Raw genomic sequence first — 26550 nt, 5'->3', positions numbered from 1 at the left:
AAAGTTAAAAAGAGCCTTGTACATTTTATTTGAAGGAAAAATAAGCAAGGATCAGGTGCATGATATTTGTTTTTATGAAAACTGTTATATTTGCAACCTAAAATCAAACATAAAAGCTTTTGTACTTTTTGTTCTTTTATTCTCTTAGTGAATAAATATCAGTACAAAGTAAATTCCTTTATGTTTTACTACAGAAAGAATATTATGGTGTGAAATTTAATAATCAAAACAAATGTTTATTTTACATTTCAGTCACCCAAAAGAAAATTTTATGATCTCCTCCAACTGCACATAATGGAAGAGTTCTGTGCCATGTCAAACCAGATCCTACAGCTGCAGTGCCAATAAGAATGGGCTTAAAAAGAAGATAGGCAGACAAAGAAATATAAATAAAATATACCATATAAATGATTACTATACCACATATACCAAATTGCATAAACAAATAAACCCAATAGATTTAATACTCCTTCACAAATATAGTTAAAATACAACAGGAATCCAAGCTGAAAAATCTGATTATCTGCTACCTAGTTCCAGCAGCTACTTGCTACATATTAAATGAGATACACCAAAATATTCCATAATAAAAAAATTATTTCAATTATCATTATTTCAAATGCATACTTTCAAACTTAGAAATCTTTTTAAATGAAATTACTTCCTGTTATGTTTACTCACAACTAGCATTTTTGGAGATAATATTTTTACTGTGACTTTTACAAATGCATGCTTACTTTAGCAAAAATAAAACATTTTCTATGCTTCACATGCATTGTCTCTGGATATAGTTTCATTAAAAATTTAAAATATACTTAGTTCAAACCTGAAAAATACATGAACAGCTAATTTAGCCTCTTCAGAATTAGAAATACCAAAAAAATGCGTTAAATAACAGGTTAAATGCAGTGTGCTTTTTTTTTCCCATCAGCACAGATGAGAAAACAACACAAATAAACCAAGCAGCATTTCTGGATGGCTTTGCCTAGTTTTTAATTGTACCTTGTAACTATTTACCAGCTTGATTTAAAGTGAACAGATGCAACTACATCCAAATAGCTGAATTCAAAAATTTACCTGGGGATGTCCTAAATGATGAACCAGTAGTTGAGTAGTTGTCTTTCCTGGATATCCAGTGGTTGCAAACAGATTTTCATTCACTCGGGACCACCTAGGAATAAAATAAATGTGTCTTTCAAATATCACCATTAGACTAACAGAAGCACACACAAACCTGAGTTCTCTCCCTTGTCGTTATCTGTGTGAAGTCACCAGATATTCCACTGACACCAGATAATTAAATATAGAGAAATGGCTCGTTTTAAACCATGCACCACCCTCAGTCCCATATACACATTGTTGAAACAGAATAAATTCATGCAAATATTATTCATACATTCTGAATGTTGGTCATCCACAAGTTTCACTAAGCTTATAGACTGGGTCCCCCTAAAAATGATTCAAATGAGACAGAACCGGGTCCCTAAATTCACAACTAAATGCATATAGGTATATTTATATAGAGAGAAAATACAAAATAGAGGCAACACTTATACCTGAATAATCTGGCTCGATCCACATGGACAGGTCTCTTATCCTGTGGATAACTAAAACAGATGTTTTGGGTAAAAAACTGTTCTGCATACAACCATAGTTTATACTGTAAGTACCAAAGGCATATCATTTAAACAGTGAAGGGGCAAATTGCTCATGAAAACGCTGAGAGAAAACTTGAGCATTCCTGTGGCTAACCTCTCAATTAGGTGTAGGAAAACTGAAGTAGTTTTTCTGTTTCTTATGGCTCAGTAATTGTGTGTATGATTTAGAAGTTAAAATGAAATTAGACAGATGCACAAAACTTACAGTGATATGCAAACGGTAGAGATGCTGTCTCAAAAAGACAAAAAGAAACACCACTTTTTTTTACAGATGTGTATTGGTAGAAATAAACATGAAACATGAGGAATGTCAGTGAATGGTCTGTATTGATTTCATAAATCCTGATGAGTTTTCATTTATTTACTGAGTAGGTGATGCAATACATAGTGCACTATCACTTAAGCGATTAACAAAGTGGCCACATCTCCTCATGTACTACTTAAGGAGAGAATAGAGAAATCTCTCCTGGTTATTCTAATACCTGGAGCGAGCGACGTCCCAGATTAGCCAATCACTTCCAGCAACTGCTCCAATTTTAAGAGTATTCTTTAAACACCAGTCTGCTGACATCAGTGGCGTTTGTTCACACTCCAGAGACAGAATGGCCTGCTGGGTTATCAGGTCATAGAATCGGATTGTTCCATTCTTCTCTGCTACCATCAGCTGTAAGAGAAATTAAGAAGTGCATTCTCATAAAACTTTGTAAACTTCTTAGCATGTACTGAATCTTAATAGCTTTTCTACTCTAATAGCAAACCTAGTATATCTGCAAGCAAGTATTAATATTTGGACTTAAAATGAGTATAATTTTTCACATTGTACCAGAAAATATTCTCCTGAATGCCCTTCCAATTATATATATGTGTGTGTGTACATATATATATATAAACATTTTAATCTATACTTGTTACATAATTAGTATATATGATAATTACATGATTTTATCTCAATATATACATCTTCAGTATATCTTTGTATATAATTTTGGCACCCGGAAACCCCAGTTCTCAACCACAGATATACTGTACTTTCAGAATCATAAAAAAAAGGTTATGCTTTTAAAAATAAGAAGCTCCTCTTCCAAGTACAAAGAACTGACAGACAGAGAGTGCTGTACAAGAAAACAACAATACTGATCAGTGTAACTGTAGACTCTGGATTCACGCTTAGTGATTTTGTATAGCATCTTTTGGGTCAACCATATAATATATTCAAGTAGTTTGTAGAAAGAGCTTCCTGATTAAATGATGAAAGAGCTTTTCTTAATGATGCTCTCAGAAGGCCATTAAGAATACTTAAGGAAGGCAAAGAAGCATCAAAACAAATACCCTCCCAAATAACATCCAAGTTTGTTTCAAAAAAGAAAGCTGTCACAGAAACATTCTGCTTTTCATTCTAATGGACATGGTGCAGTAAAGCATTTCGACCTGCAATAACCTTTAGTACAACTTTACAGGCTCATTGCTTTAGCTTTCTGAAGGGGACTTCCTTTAAAAGAAAACTGTGACTGCTGTCTGATAAGGGTCAAGGAAAAGACAAGCTAATATGTGTAGATCTGTATAATATTTCAAGATTTTGCGGTTAAGTTTAGGGCTGATCTAGTAAGTTCACTGTGTTAACTAAGTCGCCCAGTAGCAAACACATTCAATTTGATGCCACCTGAATCAACAGTTTTCTTAGTGAAGACTGGATATTGGTGGCAAGTGTGATAAGAATACTGATCCTTCTTCCCTGTTGCTACCAAATATTTTCATACTTTTTTGACTGCTTTTCTATGTTAAAATGGGTGTTTTTGTGGTAATTTGTGGTTTCTGTAGCTGCTTAAGGCAGTTATTGATTGGTACAACAGAAGGAATAAATCCAAGACTGCAAGGGCTAGACCATTAACAAAGCTAAGTACTTTGATATATATCAGCTGATTAATTCTTCCCAGGACAGCAGACAAATATAAAATCACAGTCTATTGATTTCTTTTCATTTTTCAGCATATATTTCTCATATTTCAAGCAAGAGCAAAACAAAATCCCTTGCTAACTTCAAAACAGATACTTTTGAAAACTTGGTTTGCTTTAGAGGAGCTTATGTTATTGGTGAACCTTATTATCAAGACTGAGAAAAACTTGAACTTTTCTCTGGTAACTGTAAATTAATACGCAATCAGTAGATCAGTTATCAACAACTGATACATGAATCAAGAAGGAATATTTTTGAAGGGAGGAGTGAGGGATTGAGGGTAAGATGAGGAGAATGGGAGTAAATGGGAATTCATTTACAGTGACTTCACATTAGCAGATCCAACCAATGTGCAGCTACAAGGTACACTGGTTCCTCAAACTTCAATCTTACTATCACATCAAAGAGTCAGTTTAGAGAAGTACATCCTCGTGTTGTTTTAAAGGAAAAAAGCTGCAAAGCTCAACCTTAAAAGCCTCCTCAGGATGCCAGCAAACACTCATTCCAGGAGAACGTAAAACAAAATGGGCCTTCTCATTTCCTTCCAAATCCCAGACCCTAAAGCAAAAAAAGGTAAAGTATTTGACTACAAATACATTAACTTTCAGTGCTCCAATAAATTCACAGTTTTAACAAAGTGGTATTTATGTTTTATCACTTCAAGAAGAAACAGACTAACAAAACACCTAGAATGAAATTTGCAGATGCTTAATACTTCAGAATAAAGTCAATGAAAGCAGTGGATGCTGATGTCTTCCTCTGTACCACGCACAGAACTAGAAACATTATCTTCAGAAGTCAGGAGATGCATGTGGTTAAATCCTAATTATGTATTTCTTCTCTATGTTTAATATTTCTTTGGTTTGATTGCCTAGTTATCCCATTATTAAAGCTCATATTTAGTATGATATTACAGCCACGTACTTATGAGTAGTCTGCTAGGGCAATAAAGTGACTGACAGGTATTAATTTATTTAACATTTGCTGTAAGAGAACAAAGAGAATTTCAATGTATTATGTTAAATATAAATTATAATAATAAATTTTATAATAAATACAACTTTCATGACAGCAACTTACTATACCATACAAAATTAAATGTTTATGTTATTAAAGATAATATTTTAAAAATCGATAAACTAGGCAAAACCTCTGTTTGAATGGGTAACATCCAAATAATTCAACCAGTTAGATGTCTAGACATGAAACCTAGATGATACCTGCTCACTTTATTCCTAACTCAATATTGCAGCCTTCGCGCTACACCACGAACAACAGTGAGACAACACAAAGCAGGAAGATCAGTATTTGTCTGGCTGATATAAGCAAACTAGAGTGAAGTACCAAGCAACTTAAATCATCTACATTACCATGAAAAGAATAACAGACAAGCAAAATGCTTTAGTGCATGGTCTAAATACATGAATTTCCATTTTTTCCTGGAAAGATAAGATTGAGTAATGGAAACATAAGATACTAAAAATGAAGCTAAGATAAACAAAAGGATCTGTGGCAAAGGTACACTAGACCACAAAAAGCCTTGGCAAGCTTTCAACAAATAAATCACATGTTTCGGTTTAACCTTTTCCTTTAGAAGCACCTACTGTACATATCAGGCAGTTAAAAATAAATAATAAATAAAATAAATCAACAGTGTTGGGTAAACACTGATTGACAGGGAGGAGTATGCTGAATCACCAGCACTAGGTATGACGATGAGTGAGTTTTCTCTGGATGCATTCCACAGGAGTGTTAATGAGCAACGAACCTGCTCAGTTTATAAGATACAACAAAAACACGACTGAGGCTATTTTACATCTCAGCCACTCTTCAGTGGCCTCTCTTCCTACAAAATCAGTAGCTCAGTTGTAGGACAAGGATATCACAGTTGTGAACAGCAACCCCAACTGCAAGTCTGTATAGTATGTATATACATGTTCATACAGAAATATATATATCTGTCCTCCCTCACAGACATGCAAAGCCTTAGAAATGGCCAAATTTAAGTATAATGTTCCTCTTCATTTTTAGAGTTAGTTGAGGGGCTACACACTATTATTGTTTATTCTAGAGCATTTTTGCTGACTTCCTACAGACTTTTCCAGTTTATATCTCACCAGGGTGCTTACAGCTTTATATTAAAGAGATTTCAAAAAACTCTTAAATAATAAATCACAAGTCTAGACAAAATATGCCCGAATAAAGTAAAAATATTTAATGAACAATGTTATTTTCTTATGCCAAACCACAACAGATCAAATATTTGTTTTCCCTGTAGAACTCACAGGGTCTCTAATCTTGAAGGATCTGTGTCCCTATTAAAAAAGAAGCAAAACAAAAAACTGACAAGTGTTTAAAAAATGAAATATCTATTTGATTAGGTAATTTAGAAACATACAATACTTTCTTCTACTGCCAGAAATTTTGCCTTGTAGATTTGTCCAAGTCAAATCAACACTTTCCATGTGTATTTACAGTGCAGGGAGAAAATTACGATATAATAGAAGACGGTGAATCATTCTGACCAAGGGAGCATGCCATCATGTTTCCTTCCCTGAAGTGAAGGAGGTTATTAGGTGTTAAGACAGAAATGCATGCTTTCTCCCTAACTTTGTTGTTTATAAAATTCCAAGTTTGTATCTCTTATTTTGCCAGAATGGTAAGATTGTTAGTAATGAACCCTATAGGAGAGGAAAAAAAAGGTATAAATACCGCTCTTTTGTATTTTCTTACTTCCTTTATTGATATAACATCATATTGACATAACATCAATTAGTTTTGCAAATAAACAGGCAATATATATCAAAATAGATCCTTGACTGAATGCATGAAGTCCATGTTATTATGGCAGTTTATAGTTACATACGTATTCAATTAACTCTTTTTTAGTATTACTGTGACTAACACAAGTAACAAATGTGCAAAAACCAAAATTTTAGCCAAACTGGATTTCAGTTACTCAATTACTCAGAAATCTTAACCAATTCAGTTGCAGATGTTGAAAAATAAAATCTCCCATTTTCTCCACATTCCTTTTATGTAAATCAATCTATTAAGTTTGAGCTCCTTGTCTCCCATTCTCCTTTTTTCTTATCCTTCTATTTTCCTACTCCAATATTGCAGAACATGCACGCTTACGAAGCTCTACTAACATGATTATGATTTTATACCAAAGCAAACTAAAGTCCACTTTTCTCCAATTTCCTTAATTTTTTGTCACCCTGCACAGTGTCACACTCTTTCCTCTCCCCCTCCTCCTCCCAAAAGTTGTTGTACAGAGTTGTTATTGGGCTTAAAAAAGCTGCCACAATAAATTTTAAGAAATAAAGTCTGAATAACCAAAGTTCAAATAAAGGTCAAAGTTTGAATAATGAAAACCTCAGAAATAATAAGTAATCTGCTCAGTGAATTCATTAATTTCTAGATAACTAAGGAATGAGAAATTAGATGCTGCAGTACTCAACCTTTAAACTAATACAAAATTACGGACACGTGCAAATGCCATTGAAGAAATGTATCAATATTTCATTATTTGCATCCTATGATTAACAAATAAATGACAACTACAGTTATCTCAAAGTACAGAAATATTCTAATTACATTGGAACAACTACATTTTATGTAGGCTGCATAAATATGGATGATGACATGCTGCACATGTACAGTGATTTTTTCACACAATGACTTCTATTAGAGTTGGCAAAGTATTCATTAGACTATCTGAAAATCTGTCTTGTGACAGCAGAGATTACCCTTATTTTATATTCTAACTTTCTGAATACTGAATTATTCTAACAAAAAAAAAAAAATCATAATCGGGAACAATATAAGAACAAAAACATATTGTAACCTTCAGAGACTTCTCAAATCCCCATAAGTCAGAAGTGAAAAAAAGAATTCTTTCAGCATAAGATTTGCAACACTCCTTAAGGGGGGGTGGGGGGGAAGGTGGAGCAGAGTTGTGAACTAGAAGAAACCTTGACTAATACAATTCCCTACCACAAAGCAGGAACAACTATACTTAAGCCATTACTCACAATTACTGTCTGACCTATTCTTAAAAATGTCCAACAAGCTTTCTTATAATATCTGACTTAACTATTCCATTGTGAAATTTCCTTGTATCTCCACCAGACATGGAGAAAGGAAGATTAACAAAGTTATTTGAGAGATGTTGTGTTCATGCACCTTCAAACATTGCAGATGAACATACAAAACAATTATAGTGAAGATATTTTTAGCCAAAGCAATACAAGACAAGGTAAGAAGGCATGAACACGTGCTTTTCTACATATCAGATTGCATGACTGCAGAGAATTAGGAGGAAAGCAAAAAATCAACCATGAAAAAGTCCTATCTCCCCTGAAAAGCTTAAAGGACTAAGGAGAAGGAAGAGTCCAGTTACAGCGATCACATGATAAAGAACAAATTCATCCCTCATTGAGCACAAGGATCAAGGAGAGGAAGAGCTCACAAAATGAAAATAGAAATGCAGAGATTGGTTAATACCGTGGAGAATACAACCAACACTGATCATGTCTCAGATCTTCTGCCAAGTCCATATGGAGGTGGTTACCAAAGATCTGAAGAGGATATGGGGTGGGACGTGAAAGAACAGCGGGATGAAGTGGAACTGTAGAAATCCAGCTTGCAAGTTGCACCAGTGCTCCTCAGGAAGAGAGCAGGAGTGACAACATAATTAAAAAGCCAAGTGATAACTCAGATGAAAGGGAGTGAGGAAGAATGAGACAAATTCTGCAACATCTTGGTTTTACTCAAAGGCAGTGCTCCAGAACAGCTACAAGGTGATTACTTGCAAAAGGACAGATAATAACAAGTGTATACAGCTCAACAAAAGAATTAATAAGAAAAGAGTTGTTTTACTTGTTAAGGTATAAAGAGAAGATTGTTATTAATGATAAATCAATGATACAGCAAGTAGCTTTCAGCAGTATCACTTTAGAGCATACTCTTCTCAAATTTTCTAAGCCAATCAAAATTAGGCTGCTAGGTACATGGATGAAATATATCCAAAAAAAAATTTTGGTCCCGCCAAAGGGTGGCAGAAAGCAGCACTTTCCCCTCCTAGTTAATGGACTGACGCCCAAGTAATGATAACGGCAACGTATAAGATGTCCATGGTGTTCTGCATTACATCTGAGCACAGGTGCTAGCCATTCAGGTTTGCAAAAATCCCAGACTGCCTTTTGCAAGAGGAAAGAAATTCCAATGGAATAACTGCATTTGTATGAAAAGTTCTATATTGTTTCAGTTTACACTATCATATTCCTGCAGTTTGTTCTCTATTTTTTTGGTAATGGGAAAACTGATTCAAAAAATATATGTTTTTAAAAAACTCAGTTTTGTAGAGATGAACACTGCTATATATTCTGGTGAACTTCCCCAAAAAAGGCAGTGCACTGAATTAAAGAAGAAAAAAAATCCAAACCTTTTACCCTACTGTTAACACTAAGAATACTTTTGTGACCTTCAGGAAAAAGGGCAAGTGCCTGGATTCTACAAGGGTTTTCTTTAAGCATGGGAGTAGGTTGTGAAGAACTAATGAAACAACATACAAGGCTGCCTAGGGAAGGACTTTTCTGAAGTCTGTTTGCTTTCCTACTGTAAATATACAGGGCTATTTAATAAACAGTCTGTGGAAAGAGATTGTAAGTGTTCATACAGAGAGAGAGATGTAATGCTAAAGATAAAATAAACTGTAATTACTAGCCGTTTATTTTCTTTTACTGACTAAAATAAAGAATTTAAGTATACATAAATCAGAGCGCGCTTCCCTGCTAACAGTTCCCCACTGCAGAATCTAGAGCAGACTCAGGCATCAGAACTCCCTATTAGTGCACTTTGCAAAAGAGGTGTCACAAGAACAGTTACCTGGAGAAAAAGAGGAAATTTATCTGAGCTGCCTAGCGCTAGCCCACTAGACACACCTACCTTAAACCAGCTCCAGACTCAGCATATAGGCTTCTAAATTTGTGCCTGTGTGGTATTGCCTTCACATACTTTTGAACCATTAAAATAAAAGCCTTCTCCTTATAGGAGATGTGTAAATACTCTTCTTTCAGAAAGCTGACCCATGTTCACCATTTTCTTTTGGTGGCCAAAAGAAATGTCAATGTTAAAGAAGTAGTCATTAGAAACTTTTGACATTAAAACCCATGTATCTTCCCTCTTGCGTCTTATGATACCTACTTTGATATTCAAGTAACAATCTGTTTTTCACTAAAACTGTGGGTTGCGATTGTGATTATCACCTGCCACGATAGTAGAAGTGGGAGAGGTAAGGAAATTACATGTGTATTATCTCAAGCGTTTCAGCTGTTTGTCATTAATATGCACTGCAGGGACAGGCGCAACTCAGAAATGAATGAGATACATGAATACTACTACCACTGAAATATCCTTAAAGTTATCTGAAACAAAGCCAGTGACTAAACAGTTTTTTGTTTTTTTGGGTTTTTTTTGCAACATGTAAATGTAAAACATTTACACAAAATGTAAAAAATGCAATGTAAAACTTCAGTTGTAGCCTTTCAACCAAGGAAAAAAATAGCTGCTTGAGGTATCTGTCAGCTTGCTGTTTCTAATGTAGACCTAAAGCTAAATGTTTCTGAGATGACCATTACTAAGTCAACTCCAATTCCACCAGTGGGCTTCTAAAATATAAGGTAACTGCCACACAAATCTAATGAAATGATTTCAATTTATAGGCTAGACTAATTTCTAGGATTGCATGATCATCAACATAAGTCATAATGTGTCACAGAATCACAGAATGGTTGAGGTTGGAAGGGACCTCTGGAGATCACCTAGTCCAACCCCCCTGCTCAAGCAGGGTCACCTAGAGCACATTGCACAGGATCGCGTCCAGGCAGGTTTTGAATATCTCCAGAGAAGGAGACTCCACAACCTCTCTGGGCAACCTGTTCCAGTCCTCTGTCACCCTCACAGTGAAGAAGTTTTTCCTCATATTAAGATGGAACTGCCTGTGTTTCAGTTTGTGCCGCACAGGAAACAGCTACTGTTTCACAAATTTCTTTGAATATTTTGAAGACTTCCTAATTAAAGTCCTTTTCATCCACACTTAAGACCAGACCGAAATAACAATCCAAACATTTGATGCAGGAAGTGATTTTTTTATTTCTTTTTTTAAGGTTTACTGGATACCGTAGCAGGAGACCGGTTAATACTTGCCTAGTGACAATAGAGTATAACAGAATCTGTATAAGACTGCATTCAGGGGACATACAAGGATGCATACACAAAGCATGCAAAGTCAAAGACTGGATTCTAAAAATAATCCAAAGCCCTCCTTTACTTTAATCAATTACAATGCATAGCTAGCTTGATAAATGTTTATCAGCATTCCTTAGAAAGGATAAATATTTTTGTATGACATTTCTTACATGAAGAGACACTGGGGAATTATATCACAACAATCAGATTAAAGATAAAATAACATGAAATAAGATACAGGGTTTTTTTTGGGGGGGTGGTGGTGGAAATCTTGGCAAAAATCCCTAAGAAGGGAAAGATACTAATAAAATAGAATTTTGGAGGCAGCAATAAACAAGAATGGCAACTTGTCTACACAGCCAAAGACTGAAACATTCATTGAACTATCAAGGTAACATCCAAAAGCAACATATGCTAGCACTAGATTAAAAAAAAAAAAAAAAAAAGAACAGAGTCACCATTTTCTTTTATTCATATTGTCTAAAAAAAAAAAAAAAAAAGTTGTAAGCAAAATAACCAAGACAAAAATAACACAAAAAATCCCTACGAAAAAGACAAAACACACTGCAGTAAATTTTGGGGCTCTAATTTTAATTTCCAGGGATATCAACTCTGTCCAGGGAGAAAAATCTAACCTTTTGATGGACAGGCATTTGTGATACGTGAAACATAGAAGACTGAACTTGTCAGTGACTGATAAATAAATTCAAAGTCCTTTTTTTAAAATGAAGCTTCACGAGCCACGGCATAAGTAACTGAACAGTCGTTAACTGAACTCAAAGGAGTCAAATAGTGACTACATTCAGATGAAGCAGCAAATGTGCCAACTGTGTATTCTTTTGTTACACAAAAAGGAGAGAAAGTGAGAGCAAGATGTTGTAGTTCAAAAAATAAAAATTAATAATAATAAAAACAGAGGTGAATCCTAAAAAAAAAACGAAAAAAACAAAAACAAAACAAAACAAAAAAAAAAAAACAACACAGAAGCCAATCCAGCACTTGATGACTTGAAGACCATGACAGAGTCACATGCTGCCGCTGTTAAGGGCCTGACACTGACAGTAAAAAAATTTTAGTTCAATATGAGGATGGGGTATGAGGTAGCATCAATCAGGTTCAAGTCCCATCTCAGCAGTCTGGTCAGGACAGCCAGCATCTTAGCAGCCAGAGCTTAATTTTTAGCACGAGTGGGAAAGTAGTGATTTTTAACAGGGTATTTAGCCGGAAATAATTCAAGAAACATTAGATAGTGGCAAGAACTACTAACAGCCGAGGGGTGGTCTGTTAAGCTCATGCTGTTTTCCAAACATTTTCTATGTTCTTTTTGCAGAGGCTTTATTAAGTATCAGAACAAAATGATTTGTACTTCTGAATCCCTGCAGCCTCCTATATTGTGCTTCCAAATCATAATGAAGAGAGCCAATAACAATTTTTTTTTAAAAAAAAGAAAGAGTGGCGCACAGGGAGTTGCAAATATAGTTCTCATTAGCAAAGTGGTTTGTGTGTGTTCCTACACTTAAGGCAAACATTCAAAGACGTGTATAATGCTGCAACAACATTAAGAAATTAAATGAAATATTCCTTTAAGCTACTGTAAAAGATCTTTTCCTATTCATTAAACATGCTCTTAATATACCAGGAAGCAGACAAGCAAATGACTTCAGTTTCAAAAAATCTATAAAGTATTTATGTGCAACTGAAACAAATAAAAAAATTAAGAGCTATATCATGAAAAAACAAGTCAATTTGAAACAAAACAATTAGATTTAGATTCAAGAGCAAGTTTACTTTTGTTTACTGCTATGACCACATCTGGCTCTCAGCAGAAATGTATAAATATCCCAGATCTGAATTCTTTATGCACAACACAAGATGTTTAGTTTTATTTATATGTATTGAAATTGTACTCTATCTTGTACATGCATGACATCACTAAAATTCTGTTAAACTAATAATTTAACAGTAGTTTTTACCTTCTTTAAATTTTGCAATCAAACTTTAAAAATTTTCTTTACAATTTTTATGAAAGATTAAAGCAATTATGAAATGCATAAAAAAGTGAAATATAGGCAGCTATCCATCAACATCAGTTTACTTTATATTCTAGTATAAAAAAAAGCAAATTTTGAATGGACAGTATCCTGCCAAAGATGTATTAACTATATGCTTATGAACAGCTTCATCCATCTTGGAATACAGCCATCCTTGGGACAAAATTAAGAAAGTAAGATACAATATTTAAGACACAGAATTTGAATTTTTCAATTGACTTTGCAAATACAGTTTTAGCTAGAGGAATTTTGATCTTTAATATAAATATAATTGTGAATAACTGCAAGATGATGGGTTTTACGCATCTTCTAAAGGTGCCTTCTTTCAGACAAACAGTATTTCTAAGTTTATCAATTTTAAGATTCTAGGAGTAGAGAATCACAGGAGTTATACACGAACACCTCTCCTCTTGTCTATGAATATACATAGCACATCTATTTCAGCTACCTAACACAGATGGCTACTGTAATTATTCTTATACAAAAGGGTTTTTTTAGTTCAGTTCTACTTTGCAGCTGGGAAGAAGAGTCTGGTGTTGCAAGACCAACTAGATCTACAAAGACTACATGCAAGAAACAGCAAGAATTGCTGAACTCCATAGTAACATTTTAAATGGAAAAACATCTTTGAATATATTACCATGGTCTCTTCATGCAGTATCCAACTTGCACTGACTGTCTTCCATCCAAGAAACAACCAAACCCATGTCTGAGATGTTATGTAAGGTTAGTGGAGATATCTAAAGGAACCTTACTGCTGAGTGAAAGCCAGGAAAGATCTAAGGAAGTTTGTGTATATTCTGCGATATCTGTATGCTGAAACATTAACTATGTCATTACTAAGACCTAAAAATGAAACTCTAACAGAGCAATATGCAAATACTGAAAAATGTGTGTTCCTGTACTAATTGTTCAAGTACTTCATTCCAAAGGAATTAACAGATGATGTAGTCTGAGGAAAAAAAAATTCAGGACAGAAATTCAGTACAGACAGAAAAATTATTCCTCTTCTTACGTTACTGCTGAAGCAAATTACACAGTAAGGAATGATTTTGGTAAGTCCCAGGGAATGCATTTTCCATTACCTTTGAAAGTGTAACCTTTAAATTCAATAAAAAAAGTCTTCATGCTCCACATGCATGAATGGAAAAAATAAGAACTCAAGTAGCCAAAAAAAATCCTACTTATTTCCCATGTCTTTTAACCAAAGACTTCATGGTTTACTGCATAAAATGTCTTTCAAAGTTACTCAAAATTACTAAGTTCAAATCTTGATAGCATACATTAATTGTATCATTTTTATTTCCTTTTAATTTAGTATCAAGTAGACTATTGCTTTAAAACAGATCTCTTTCATCCCAGGAACACTGAGCATTTCATTAAAAAAACATTCAAACAGCTCTTTGCTAAAGAAACATACAGTATTAATTTAGATTTAATGAAAAAAATCAAGGATAGGAAATAAATCAGAATGAACTTGGAATAAATCATACATTTCTATTACTCATTCCTAATGATTTTGTTGGGAAGAGAGACAGGACAGCTATAGAAAGTTTGCCTACTTGTCAAAGTAATATTTCTGAGTTCCCTAGGAGTATTTAAAAAAAAAAAAAAAAATCCACAGGCCTTTCAGATTTTCAATTCATTTAAGATAAAGTAACTCAGCTAAAGCCACTACACTGATTTATACCAGCTGATGATCTTCCTTTTAGAAAATCTCATACACAGAATAACCATCTCTAAGCTATTCCCTTCTCTCTTGGCAGGTAGAAGTTTGCTTCAAACAGAAGAGCTTTTCCTTTTTTTTTTTTAAGCTCATCTAAAAAACAATGAAGTTTTTTTTTCTAAGCATTACCTGTTTATTTATATAGGAATTTATAAGCTGGTAACTTCAAAGAGCAAATAGATAACCCATATAATCGCAGAAAAACTAAAACAGTTCCTTAATTGAGCCAAGCTATCCCAAAGAAAAGTCAAAGATGACGCTTTTTCAAAAGTCTCTTACCACTATTACAATGACTTGCTAACACTGCACAGCAGCTCCCCTGCTCTCCCCAACGGTGAGCTGCATTGGAGGGATGAAGAATAGCAGCTCTGTGGATTCATATGCACTACGAGAAGAGTATGGTGGAACCTTTTGACAAGAAAAAACAACCTCCTGTCCTACAAAACCTTAATCAGTGTTTTTCAAAGTATTTAACCATGTTTCCCCTTTACTTTCAGTTGCAAACAGAACTTAAATATGTTGCTTTGGAACAACCAAAATTATACAGTATTACGAACTACCAGTACACCATTGTATTAGTATGGTACTGTCCTTAGGCTATGTAATCTACTAGCAAGGCTAATAAATTTGGGTAAGCTAACAAGTTCACATGGGTATACTGGTTTTAAACTTGACTCATCTGATTACAGAATGGAAAGTCTGTACAGTCCACAGTGCTGAGCTGTGTCCTGCGTCTCCTATTCTTGGGCCTCTTATTTCTGTCCCAATCAGGGGGAAATGATATTGTATGTAATTCCAAGACAGAAGAGAACATAAAAAACCCACAGCACTATTTCAGTGATATTTTGAACAAAATACATACCTGCAGGTATGATCATCACTCACACTTGCAACTTCCTGACCTTCTTTGGGAGCAAACACCAGATCATTAATGTAATCTGAGTGGCCATCAAATGCCTATCAACCAGAAAAAAGAAATAAAAAAATTGTAACATTAAGATAAAAGTAACAGAGCTGACTGTTCCAACAGTCTGCAATGTATTTAATAGACCCACTAAAGGAAAGATGTATGAGAGTAAAATGAAGCTATCATTTTACAAGTGAGGGGGAAAAAAAAAAAAAAGCCAAACACGTTATTTATCAGTAACTGACGTTCTTTAAGAGGCCTAATTCATGGGAACATTCATACTGTAGGTGAACAGACCTGCTATTCCTTGTAATTACCATAGAGCTTAGACTGATGTTCTTGCTTGACAGAGATAAGTGGATGGCACCAGAGCTGTTCTGTCTTCCTTTCAGCCATTGAATTTTGAAGGTAGATGATAAATCACAGAAAGAAACAGGAGAATGGGCAGGAAGTGAATGTGCACGTGGTCTACGCAGTTCTAAAGAACTCTGATTACTGATTAGTAACTCTTATCTCTGAATGATAGTCTTGATGTATGTTCTTACTGGGAATTACTGCAAGCCACAGGAGTGTTTTTTCCTGAGGGAGCAATAAACCAGTCACTTGTCTGGTATATGCCTTTTCCCCAAGCAGTCAGCACACACATTGCTTAAGAAATGTTCATTAAAGATAGCAAAGGACTGAAAGGCTGCCTTTAGAAAAAGCAGTGAAAAAAGTCTCAATGAAAGGAGAGGAAACACAGAGGATGATGCATGCTAAAGGCTTTAAAAAAATGAAAACTGAGAAAGCAACAGTAGGTAAACAACAAGTAAGCCATACAACATGCTTCTCTTCAGTAATCAAGCACAATTTCTATTAAGGATTTGAGAGGAACAGACACTGTGCTTTGTGCTCTCTGCTTTATATGCTCTTGTGCTGAAGATGATGGAAAATGAAGTACAGCGAACACTTTTCTTACTGGGAAATTAAGATAATCCATTCTCAAATAATAGGATATAAGCACCCATAGTGTGACTATACATGCGAATGGCCAGTCAAAAGCAAACCTTTACAGTTGTATCAGTAAACACGGAGTCACCTCAAAGTGAACATTACTGTTCTGGATTGAAATTCATTAATGATGATATTTTTTGTTTCAAAATACTGAAATTTATCCATAATGAAAACCAACTTAACAGCATAGCTTTCCTGAATAAATACAAATCCCACAGTTTTTTAGTCAAAATTAAAAGTTGGATAATTTTTTTAAAATATATATTTAAGACTTTTCAGCTATCTTGCCCAAAATAGCAAGATGTATTTTTAGTATCAATTCCATGTCAGTGCTTTATATTTATCTCCAGATATCAGTAATCTTTAAAGGCTTAAAATAACTTAAAATACTAAAACCGAGTTATAGAACTTATACACATTCAGCATTAAGTAAGCACGCAAAACTCTTCTCATTTAGGGTCTTGTCAAAGTTTGAAATACTTCAAAATTTGTTCATGTGAAGTCTAGGTAAGATTAAATCATCTCTGGTCACATCAGAAAATTTGTATCTAGTTAAGATATCAGTTGTTGAATCTGAGGATCTATACATGTTTTTTCTCATTAACAACATGTATGGACTTTATGATAGAAAACCAAATATGCATGTGTAACTGTTATATCTGCTACTGTTCTATCCCCTTCAGCCCCACAGATTAAGTCTCAAGGTATGGCTGCTCTTGTTTTACCAGCAAGGTACCAGAAAAAGAAACGAAAAACATCATCTGGATAATAGCATGACATGGAGAGGTTGCAGAGAAAAACAAGGTGGAATGAAACCCACCATTTCCACAGCTTTCTGAAAGGCAAACAAGCTATCTGCTGTCTAAGAATATTTGCTCCTCAAAAGAGCTACACAACTGATCAAAACTAATTTGTAATTCATGCACAATAGTTAAGTCCCTTCTCCAAAAATTTTATGACAGCCTAGTCAATTGACTAGAGAAACATTTTCAGCGGCCAGAGAAATTTTTTCCAATAGCTACTATTTTAATAAAACATAGTGGATTATACTAAAACTAATCCATCCTTAAACAATACTAAATTACTCAGACAAACGCAAGCCTTCTGAAAGTTTTCAGCATTCTGAAATTCTTGCCTCATTTTACTTCCACAGTTCTGATGAAATATGCTTTCTATTAAACAAAATTTGAAGCAGGAAAAGGGAGAAAGAAGTCACAATACATTTCCCTCAAATGAAATGAAATGAAAACCTCAAAAAGAAGAAAAGATTTCAGGAAGATCTATTGGTCATATTTTACCTTGTGTTTGTTGTTCTGGGCTTGATCCAACCCATGAATTTTGGATTAGTAATGTTGACAAAGTAATGAAAAACTCAGTATGCTTGAAGTTCATTGATGATAATTACATCAAGACAGTTTTTCCACTGAGAAACCAGAGTAAGATTACTCTGTATATCCCTCCAGAAGTAACATACTAATTGTTTACTATAAAAGACAAAACATTCGGAGACTCCATTTTAACTGTAATCACATACCTCCTTCAGTTGTATTTGAACATTTTTGTACCTCTTCTGAAAATCCCATGTGTAAAGTATTCACTACACAATGGACCAGAGTCTCCCGTGTGTTCATCATGAATTTCAAGCCCAGGTTTATGAAACAGTTTTTCTTGAGGTTCCAATTGCATGTTACTAGGAAACTAGTATATCAAGCTTATTTATTAAATCAATTCGAATACAGCTAATTGAGAATTTGTGAACATCTGAGATTTGCAAATACTTTAGACCCGAGTTAGGTGTTACTTTTTTCTTGTCAAAAAGCATACAGGACAATAATCATCAGCTCTAAGAAATTTAAGATGACTACCCTGAGAAATTATTTTCCCCATTTTTTGAAAAAACAAACAAAAATCCCCATCATCTTCATCAATATAAACACACTAGTTCACATTCTTCCCTTTCACTAATGAGATCCTTACTATTAGGTAAAAGTATATATTTTCTAGCTGTTTTCTGATTATTTTTAACATTAGACTAAACCTGATGCATTAACAGTAAGAATTTTTACTCTTTCCTTAGTCTCAGTACATTCTGAATGAAGTTCATAGACTAAGTCCAGTGATAGACTTGGCATGAACAAAGCTAATAGCCAAAACTTCTTTTCAGTATTGCCTAAGAACCAAATGATCTTTAGTCTTCCTTAGTGTCAAAAATGAAGAAGCACTGCTCCTCTATATCTTCAGTTGACAAAAATCAAACTCTATGATCCTTTTTTCTGCTTCAATAGACACTTCAGTAGCTTATTCATATGAACAGGAGTTGATTAATTAAGATACTGTGATTGCTTGTTTCCTTCTGGGGCAAAATAACTCCTAAATTGCTAGTAAATAAAGCTGGGGCTGCTCAGCCTAAATACCACATTCTTGTGTCCAATGTGTGCAGAGACCGCAGATGATATAGCAATTCAACACATGCTCCCTATCATAAAAAAAATATTCTGAAGTGTTATGCAATGAACTTACAATTATAAACTTCTATTGCAAAAGCAAGTAATAGCGTTTCATACAGGAAGAAGTCCTAAAGGTGGAAGAATCTATTTGCTGAAGAACCTTTTTACATGAAAAATAATTGTCACCCTAAAGGGAAAGCAGCATTTCAGACTTGTTTCTAGGTATCCAATCAAAGCTACTGCATAATAAATTCCCCTGAATTAGAAATGCAAGTTTCATTTGTGCTGGCCAGAAGTCAGGAAAACCTTGCCAGAACTGGGAAAATAGTAACCCATCACAGAAATTCCATTATGAAAAAACAGCATTCAGTAGACTGTGCTGCTGAGTTGCCCTGTTTACTCTTCTGGATCATATATTGAAAATAAACTAGAAAAGAACTGTCTCATCAGGTATATTCAAAATGATTATTATTTTAAGTGTCTGTTGTTTGTAATTGAATTCTAATTTAATAATAAACATCTTACTAGATTTCTTCATCAGAATAAGCTTGCATCTTTGAACTTGTATTTTAAAAGCTTAAGCTCATGAATTATCGAAGGTATGCTTGTGTGAAGTTTTAATACTAATTATTTCTCTGGAAGCAACAAGTTCCTATTGAGGCAGATTTCTTGGGAATTTCTAGCCTTGGGCTGTTTCTCACGCCGATGTGCAAGAGTCTGAAAGCTGGTATAGCCATGAAGAGAAGTCTGCTCTGAAAGGTGCGGAAGAGTACCTTCTCCTATGGACCAGATAACTGGGGAGGGCGGGAAGGTCAGTAAGAGGTATGGAAGCTATAAACTGTCATGGCTATCACTTTCAGTTTTATGCAAAATCACTCGAATTTGTTGATCATTAATTAACACCTCATAAAAATAATTAACAGCTTTGATGTTTATTGCAAATAGGGAAAAACAACACTCATCCATGGCATCATGGTCCACTGAAGTCAAGAGACTGCTCACAGAATGTCTGCTAAAATCAGTCAGGTTCCTTGTGAATCCACCCCCCCCCCCMAAAAAAAAAAAAAAAAAGAAAGAACTTGACAGCTAGAGCCTGTACCATGAAGTTCTTGCACATTATTTCCACTCATTATCCAACCATCCCCTTGCACTTTCATTAATGACTCCATTCATTCTTTTTCTTCTGTAAGCTTACAGATAGTTATATAAATTTCTCAAATTGCCATAGACATAACAGGAATATTAAGTTTCTTGATACACATTTTAAAAAGTTAAAATATTTTAAGTCACAACTGTATATCAAAACCTGTTGTCTGCAGTATCAAAAGAGACTTGCAGATATTATATAAATACCTATAAATAGATCACTTTGGTAAGGAGTGATTTAAACATAAATTCACAAGCAAACAACTTTAAAAACTTACAGAAATATTTTGCTAGAAGTGCCAAAGTTGTTTGCAACTATGTCAGTTATCCCATCGCCTGGATGGCAAAGCCAGGCGAGAGCCAGCTAGGTGATGGATCAAGCATGAAAGAAGGAAATGGGTAGGGGAAACATATGCAGTAACAAAGAAAGTGTTTTCTCTAAAGAAAAGATGTTATATTTTCCAGTTATATCCATCTTTACTTTTTAGGCCATGGCTTTATGTATTCACTCCATTATTAGTATGGCCGCACAGTGACATCTGTGGCTCCTTTACTTTCTGTATGATGGATATTATTGTCTTACTAACACACATTACCAAAACACAATGGAATGTCAATTCTCTTCCCCTTTATACTACATACAAAACTCTCACTGACAGAGGCTCTATCATATCCCAAAGCACTAAGCGAGAAGGAGCTCTCCCAACTTTTTTTTAGTTATTTTTTTTAATTAGTAACTATCCTTGTTGGTTCCTGGCTGAGACCTCAACAAAAATTCAAACTGGTTAGCATGAGTATATAATTAATATTAGTACTTGGACTAGGATATTGTTTCAAAGGCAGATTTTTGAAGAATATGTACATGTCCAAGTCATTGATGAGAGTGATGTAGGGGTTAAAAAGATGTAGATGCTTCAAAACAAAACAAATCTTCAGTTTATAGAACGGAGGTAGTATCTAGACCTGATATCATTTATATCACTAGTTTAAGAACACTACCATCCATACTGAAAGAAAAGGAAAAGAAAACTGTATTTCAACTAGACATTTACTTTATTTCTGTTTCAGAAATAAACAAGTGACAGCCTATGGGCACGTTTTCTGTAGCTGGCTTTAATTACGAGTTAAATTCAATATTCCTTCTTTAAATTTGCTACTGTATGAAAGATTTTTGTTGCAACTTTTCAGATCCCTGCTGACAAAAATAACTTACTAAATATTTTTTCCTCACAGAGGATTCCTATAAGCAAACCTTGCTGTTAAAAAGAGTACATGAAATTTTACAGTCTCCATATGCAACAGAACCTTTTCCATCATGGTGCTTGAAATTCACTTGTAAAATATTCTATTTATGAGCATATTTTAGACCATGCATAAGCCTCTACTTGCTTTTCTAAAATTGGGTTAAATTGTTACATAAATACTTTTTAAATCAAAAGACTGTATAGCAGATTATTAATGTTATTCCCACTTTTAAAGAAAGAAAAGTATATACAACACAGTGATCTTCCCTGGAGATGACAGATATAGGATCTGTAACACTTTCATGATCTATCTCATGCAGGATATTAGCTGAAATGGGACAGATGGGCAGTTAAAGATTACAGTCCACTAAAGACTGAAAAAACATTTAAAATCAGCTTAGTTGCTTAACATAAACAGTAAAAGAATAAACAACAACAACAGTTGTTTAAGTAGTTTAAAATCACCTTACCTTATATTCATTCTTGTCCTGCAGGTCTGAAGTAAATAGCCTTAACTTCCTATCAGAAGCCGCAGTACAAAATCTAGAACCATTGCACACAGAAAAGCTCTTTTGTCACCTAGCACTGATACGGTAGCCTCTTTATCAGACTTCCACACCAAGTTAAAGATGAAAACTGACATTCAAGAGGAAATTAATATTTTGATAAAATTTCTAATTTATCTTTTGATTTATCTAATTGTTTGGCAGCAAGCATTCAAAATTGTAATTGGAGCTTATCTATAGCACAGGATGTATGAATGGCAAGAATGCTTTTTAAATGGAAGGAAACACAAGCCTTTTTTTTTTTTTTTTTTTAATACAAAGCTAAATCTGAACCAACTATTAATTAACTGAAAGGTCTCATAACTGCCACTGAAACTTACCTTGGAGGTAGTTTCACCTCATTATCAGTGTTTTAAGATTCCTAAACATAAGTCCATAAGCCATTTTTTAATATATTTTAAACAAAAGACTATACAAACATATAGCTTGCTACAATAAACAACTATGAGAATTTTGATGATGCTTACAAGCTATTGAGAACACTTGAATTCTTGTTAAGCACATATTTAACAGTTTGCCCCCTTTCTAGACTTACACCTCAACTGGTCTCACAAATTGCATCAGCCTTGCTCCTAAACACAGCCTGTACTACACAGAACATTACATGCCACTTTATAAGGGACAGGACATTACATTAGTTTCATCCACAGCAAAGTTCCTAAGTTCTTGACAGACATATGAAGGACTAACTATATTTTAAACACCATTAAAATAATGAATTCAGAGAGAGGAAAAAAAAAAAGTATTTACCACTGGTTCAATTGCGGGGGGCGAGGGGATAGGACACAAAACAAGGATTACCTTAAGAATGAAATCGTTGTTCTAGTGAAGTGATCAGAGACTGTGCCAGTGATTTCTACAGAGCTAGATTTCACCCAAAAGCTTTAAACTTAGTTCAATATTAAGGAATTAGGGCAAACAGATAGGAGATGAGGATTTATGGTACTCATCTAGTTTAAATACCTTAACTGGGGAGGTAAAGCATCAAGTCTAGTTTCTGGACTCCATGCTATGGCATCAACTCGGATTCCATGATGAAATGTTCTTAGTGTCTTATACTGCATCCCTTCCACTTCAGCATCCTCCTCCTATAGGATATATTAAAGTTAGCTCATCCAAAACAGTGCCTTTGTGATTGTTAACAATTCAGACTGATAAAAAATTGAAAGGCTTATAAGCTAGATTTACTTAAAAAAGGAAAAAAAAAAGAGAGAGAGATTGTAAGATTGTAACCCCTTCACAGTGAAAACTTGGAACATAAAGAAAGAATTTACTTGAAAATATGTAAATACTTAAAACACAAAAAACACCCCAAAACCCAACCAAACAACATGAAATGATTGCTGGTCTCAGGCCCCAGTACAATGCAGAGCACAGAAGTCAGAGAATCAAGCTACAGAGACACTGAGCCCATTCTTTGGGTAAGTAATACCTACTTAGATATAATTAAAGCCATTGATAACAGAGTGATAAGAAAATACACACTGCAATTGAAAGAAACAATGAGAACAAAAGCAAGCATGTCATTTAGGCTGTCCTCTCTCCAAGTTCACTTTGCAATATGGAATAATTCTGTCCCTTCCAGAACAACATTTTTCAAACAGCAAGTACTAGAAACACATCTAACTACATCTAATTTGTCCATACCTACTGCCTTGTCTATTCTCCCCAGAGGTGAGCACACTGGATGGTGGTAAAGAAGAGACAAGAGTTGGGACTCAGTGAAGCAGGTGACCTCTAAAAAAAAAGCTTATATTCCTTCAAAACACAATAACTCCAAATGTGGAAGGAAAGAGAGGATATGAGAACTACAGAAAAAATACCTTGTACCAGTGGTTGTCAAAGTTTTAGATTATGTCCCCTTTCAAGACCTACACCAAAAACATGACAGAGGGCAATACAGAGCACAGGGTTTTTTGTATAGCATTAGGTACCTTTCAGAAAATTTCTAACCATAACACTTTGAGGAATAACAATAAAAGACCAGCTATACTGTTATGTCAGATATTTAAGTGCAAAAATAATATTGTACAATAGAGAAGTGAGTTCAAGAAAAAGAAAAAATCTTAGAAGTAGATTCCAAAGACAAGAATGTTCTCCTATTGATTTTCAAGCACCTAGGTCACAAAAAACTCATTAAAAAAAAAATCTTATACAGGATAAAAATATACAGTACACAGTATTAATTTTAAAAACTTCCATGACATGTTTCTAAAAAAATTATGAGGTAAGAAAACATATCTTGGTTTCTAACAATCTGTTAGAGATCCAAAGGAAAACAAAAGCAAAACAAGTCTGGAAGATAAATATATTCTAAGCAATTACTTTCTACAGTCTTTCCTTAAACAAAAAAAAAAAAGATACAGCAATTTTAATTATAGCTTCAAAACAGTCATAATCTTTGCTGTTTTTCAGGCAAGCTGAAAGTCTTAGAAGAGAGTTAAAACTAAATAGCATACATACAGAGAATAATATTAAGTGTGCAAAAAAAGGAGCTGATGGTGACAAAAAAAGAATGGTTTGCACAATGAACAGCCAATGTTAAGCTATATATTTCAAAGCTGTCTGCCTAAGTTACCAGGTAGCAGTCATTAACATTTCCGAGAGACAATACAGATGGGATTGCATACTACTGTTTCATTGCAATCTATTCAAAAACAACTTTATACCAGCAGAATGGTAATCTCACAGTGTACTGTCCATTATTCAATTATACCAACTTGTATAAAATACATATAAACAAAATACATATTTTCTCAGAAAACAAATAGTCTAGGCTCATTAAGGTAATAGACTGCCTGGCAAAATGAAGTGGGGGGAAACAGGAAAGCAGCTTGGGTCTTCGTGCACCAGATGTGCTGGAAAAGTAGAGTTTCAGGAAGCAACTAATAAAAATCTCAGCAATAACACAAACTGACCTGAAATCTGCAAGTCCCAACAACTACGTAATTATTGCCACCATATGCAATTAGGGAACATGTGTCTCCACTATCAAATGGATTGAATTTTACCACATGCACATAATCTTCACAATCCACAGTGTAAGCAGCATTTCTAATTGAATCTTGCTTCATTTTCAGTGGACTAAATCAGGATATCGATGTCTTTTACAGGATGAAGACCTATATACCTACATATAAAGTTTGAAAAGGCAAGCATTACACATTTGCATAAAGAAAGACAAAAGTATTTGTGGCACAAATCAAATTTCCCTGTAATACCATATTTAAAAAGAACAAAAGCCGTATTTAAGCTCAGTATATTTAGATTTAGCAGGTAATTCCATCAATCAAGAGATTAACTAACCCACTTACATACATTCAAAGCTGTCTCTACAGACTTCAGAAGCAATAATGGCAATTTTTCTGCTATTATTGACAATCAGCACTAAAACAAAGCACTGGGAGATTAAGTCACTGCACAGACGAGAAAAGTCACACATAGAACTGCTCAGTTTTCAACTGAAGGACAACAAATGATGCATCACTACCTTCAAACTCTATTCTGTAGTTCATCCTTTAAAGGACAGTATGTGTCTAATTAAAAGCAGAGTTAATCAGAGTTGCACAACTGTAAATGAGAATACTGTGATGCAGAGCATTAAAAATATGGTTTCATGACTTAAACCAACCCAACTGCAGACAGAGCCTCTGTACTTCCTCTCTAACAGAAAAAGTTAGTTATCAGCTAGAAGAAAAGTCTGCCTGTCTACAACTTACTGCTATAATGTATTCAACCAGTTTTCAAGCAAATTGGGTTCCTGGGCTAGTACAAGAGGAGCCGAGATACACGACTGAGCACAGAATCATCCCTTCCAGCCCCAGGACAGACTTCCATTAGTTCTAGCCTTTAGGGAAACCACACCTTTAATTATACAGTGTGTAGAAACAGCTTTATATTTGAGATCCCTGACAGGTTTTGCTGAGTAAGCAGTCTGAAGGTCTCAGCACGAAAGACTGATTTTTTTGCTTGGGAACCACCCAGGTTTTTCACGGGCATCACCAAGACACAAAAGAGCTCTTAGTAGTTGCAATCTTTTTGTCATTCAGCAAGACGACAAGCCACCATACTGATACTGTAGCCAGGTCATTTATACAGCTGTATTTCTCCTGAGACCAAATTTTAACCTCAGCTGCAGCTTTCTGCCTTTAAGATATCGCACCAACATAGACCGCCAGACCAGTTTAATTCAAAGTCTCCTCGATGTTATCAAACTTAGCTCCTTAAGGAAACACAGCTCCGGCAACTGAGCCGTGTGGGTGCCCCCCCAGCCGCCCGCTGCTCCCTCCTCTCCTCTCCTCGCCGGGGCCCAGCRGCCAACACCGAGCGAGGCTGCCAGGCGCGTCCCACGACGCTACCTGCTCCCGCCCGAGAGCCCGGGCCGCGCCCGCCCCAGCCCCGCTCCCGGGCCGGGGGAGACCCCAAGCCGCCCCCCGCCCAGGGCCGGCCACCCCCGGCTCGCCGAAGCGCCGAGGCCCCGCACACACCTCTCCGGCCCCACAGCGCCCAACGGCACCGCAACCTCCTCTCCCGCCAACCGCTGGCGACACCTCCCACCCCCGGTGCCGGCAGCCCTCTGCTTCCGGGTCAACGGCTCGCGCGCC

General features: G+C 35.2%; 1 protein-coding gene across 4 annotated transcripts; it reads right to left on the bottom strand.

Annotated features, from left to right (window-relative positions):
• Positions 1 to 26511, bottom strand: NUP37 (nucleoporin 37). 4 transcript variants are annotated; one of them, XM_026083930.1, is made up of 10 exons: positions 26434 to 26511; positions 24958 to 25076; positions 22910 to 23034; positions 21851 to 21923; positions 15506 to 15600; positions 4080 to 4170; positions 2141 to 2322; positions 1557 to 1607; positions 1078 to 1171; positions 1 to 355 (listed from the first exon to the last, which is right to left on the bottom strand). In XM_026083930.1, exons 2-10 carry the CDS (start codon positions 25018 to 25020, stop codon positions 242 to 244), a joined length of 888 nt encoding a protein of 295 aa, XP_025939715.1. In that variant the 5' UTR covers positions 25021 to 25076; positions 26434 to 26511; the 3' UTR covers positions 1 to 241. The 4 variants fall into 4 exon arrangements, with proteins under 4 accessions (XP_025939715.1, XP_025939717.1, XP_025939716.1 ...); XM_026083932.1 differs by lacking the exon at positions 26434 to 26511 and adding an exon at positions 23594 to 23629 and having other exon boundaries at positions 24958 to 25021; XM_026083931.1 differs by lacking the exons at positions 24958 to 25076; positions 26434 to 26511 and adding exons at positions 23594 to 23629; positions 24865 to 24932.
• Positions 26512 to 26550: the final 39 nt, after the last annotated feature.

This window comes from Apteryx rowi, unplaced genomic scaffold, assembly GCF_003343035.1.
Source record: "Apteryx rowi isolate R43461 unplaced genomic scaffold, aptRow1 scaffold_62, whole genome shotgun sequence".
NCBI lineage: Eukaryota > Metazoa > Chordata > Aves > Apterygiformes > Apterygidae > Apteryx > Apteryx rowi.
This window is presented reverse-complemented; position numbering and strand designations above follow the sequence as displayed.

What these genes read in the sequence shown, in the direction of transcription:
- NUP37 (XM_026083929.1), bottom strand. Translation starts at nt 25,020, where the DNA reads ATGAAGCAAGATTCAATTAGAAATGCTGCTTACACTGTGGATTGTGAA. An exon ending in TTGGGACTTGCAGATTTCAG is followed by an intron (nt 23,035 to 24,864) that starts GTCAGTTTGTGT and finishes TATATCCTATAG; the next exon opens with GAGGAGGATGCTGAAGTGGA. An exon ending in ATCATTTAGGACATCCCCAG is followed by an intron (nt 356 to 1,077) that starts GTAAATTTTTGA and finishes CTTCTTTTTAAG; the next exon opens with CCCATTCTTATTGGCACTGC.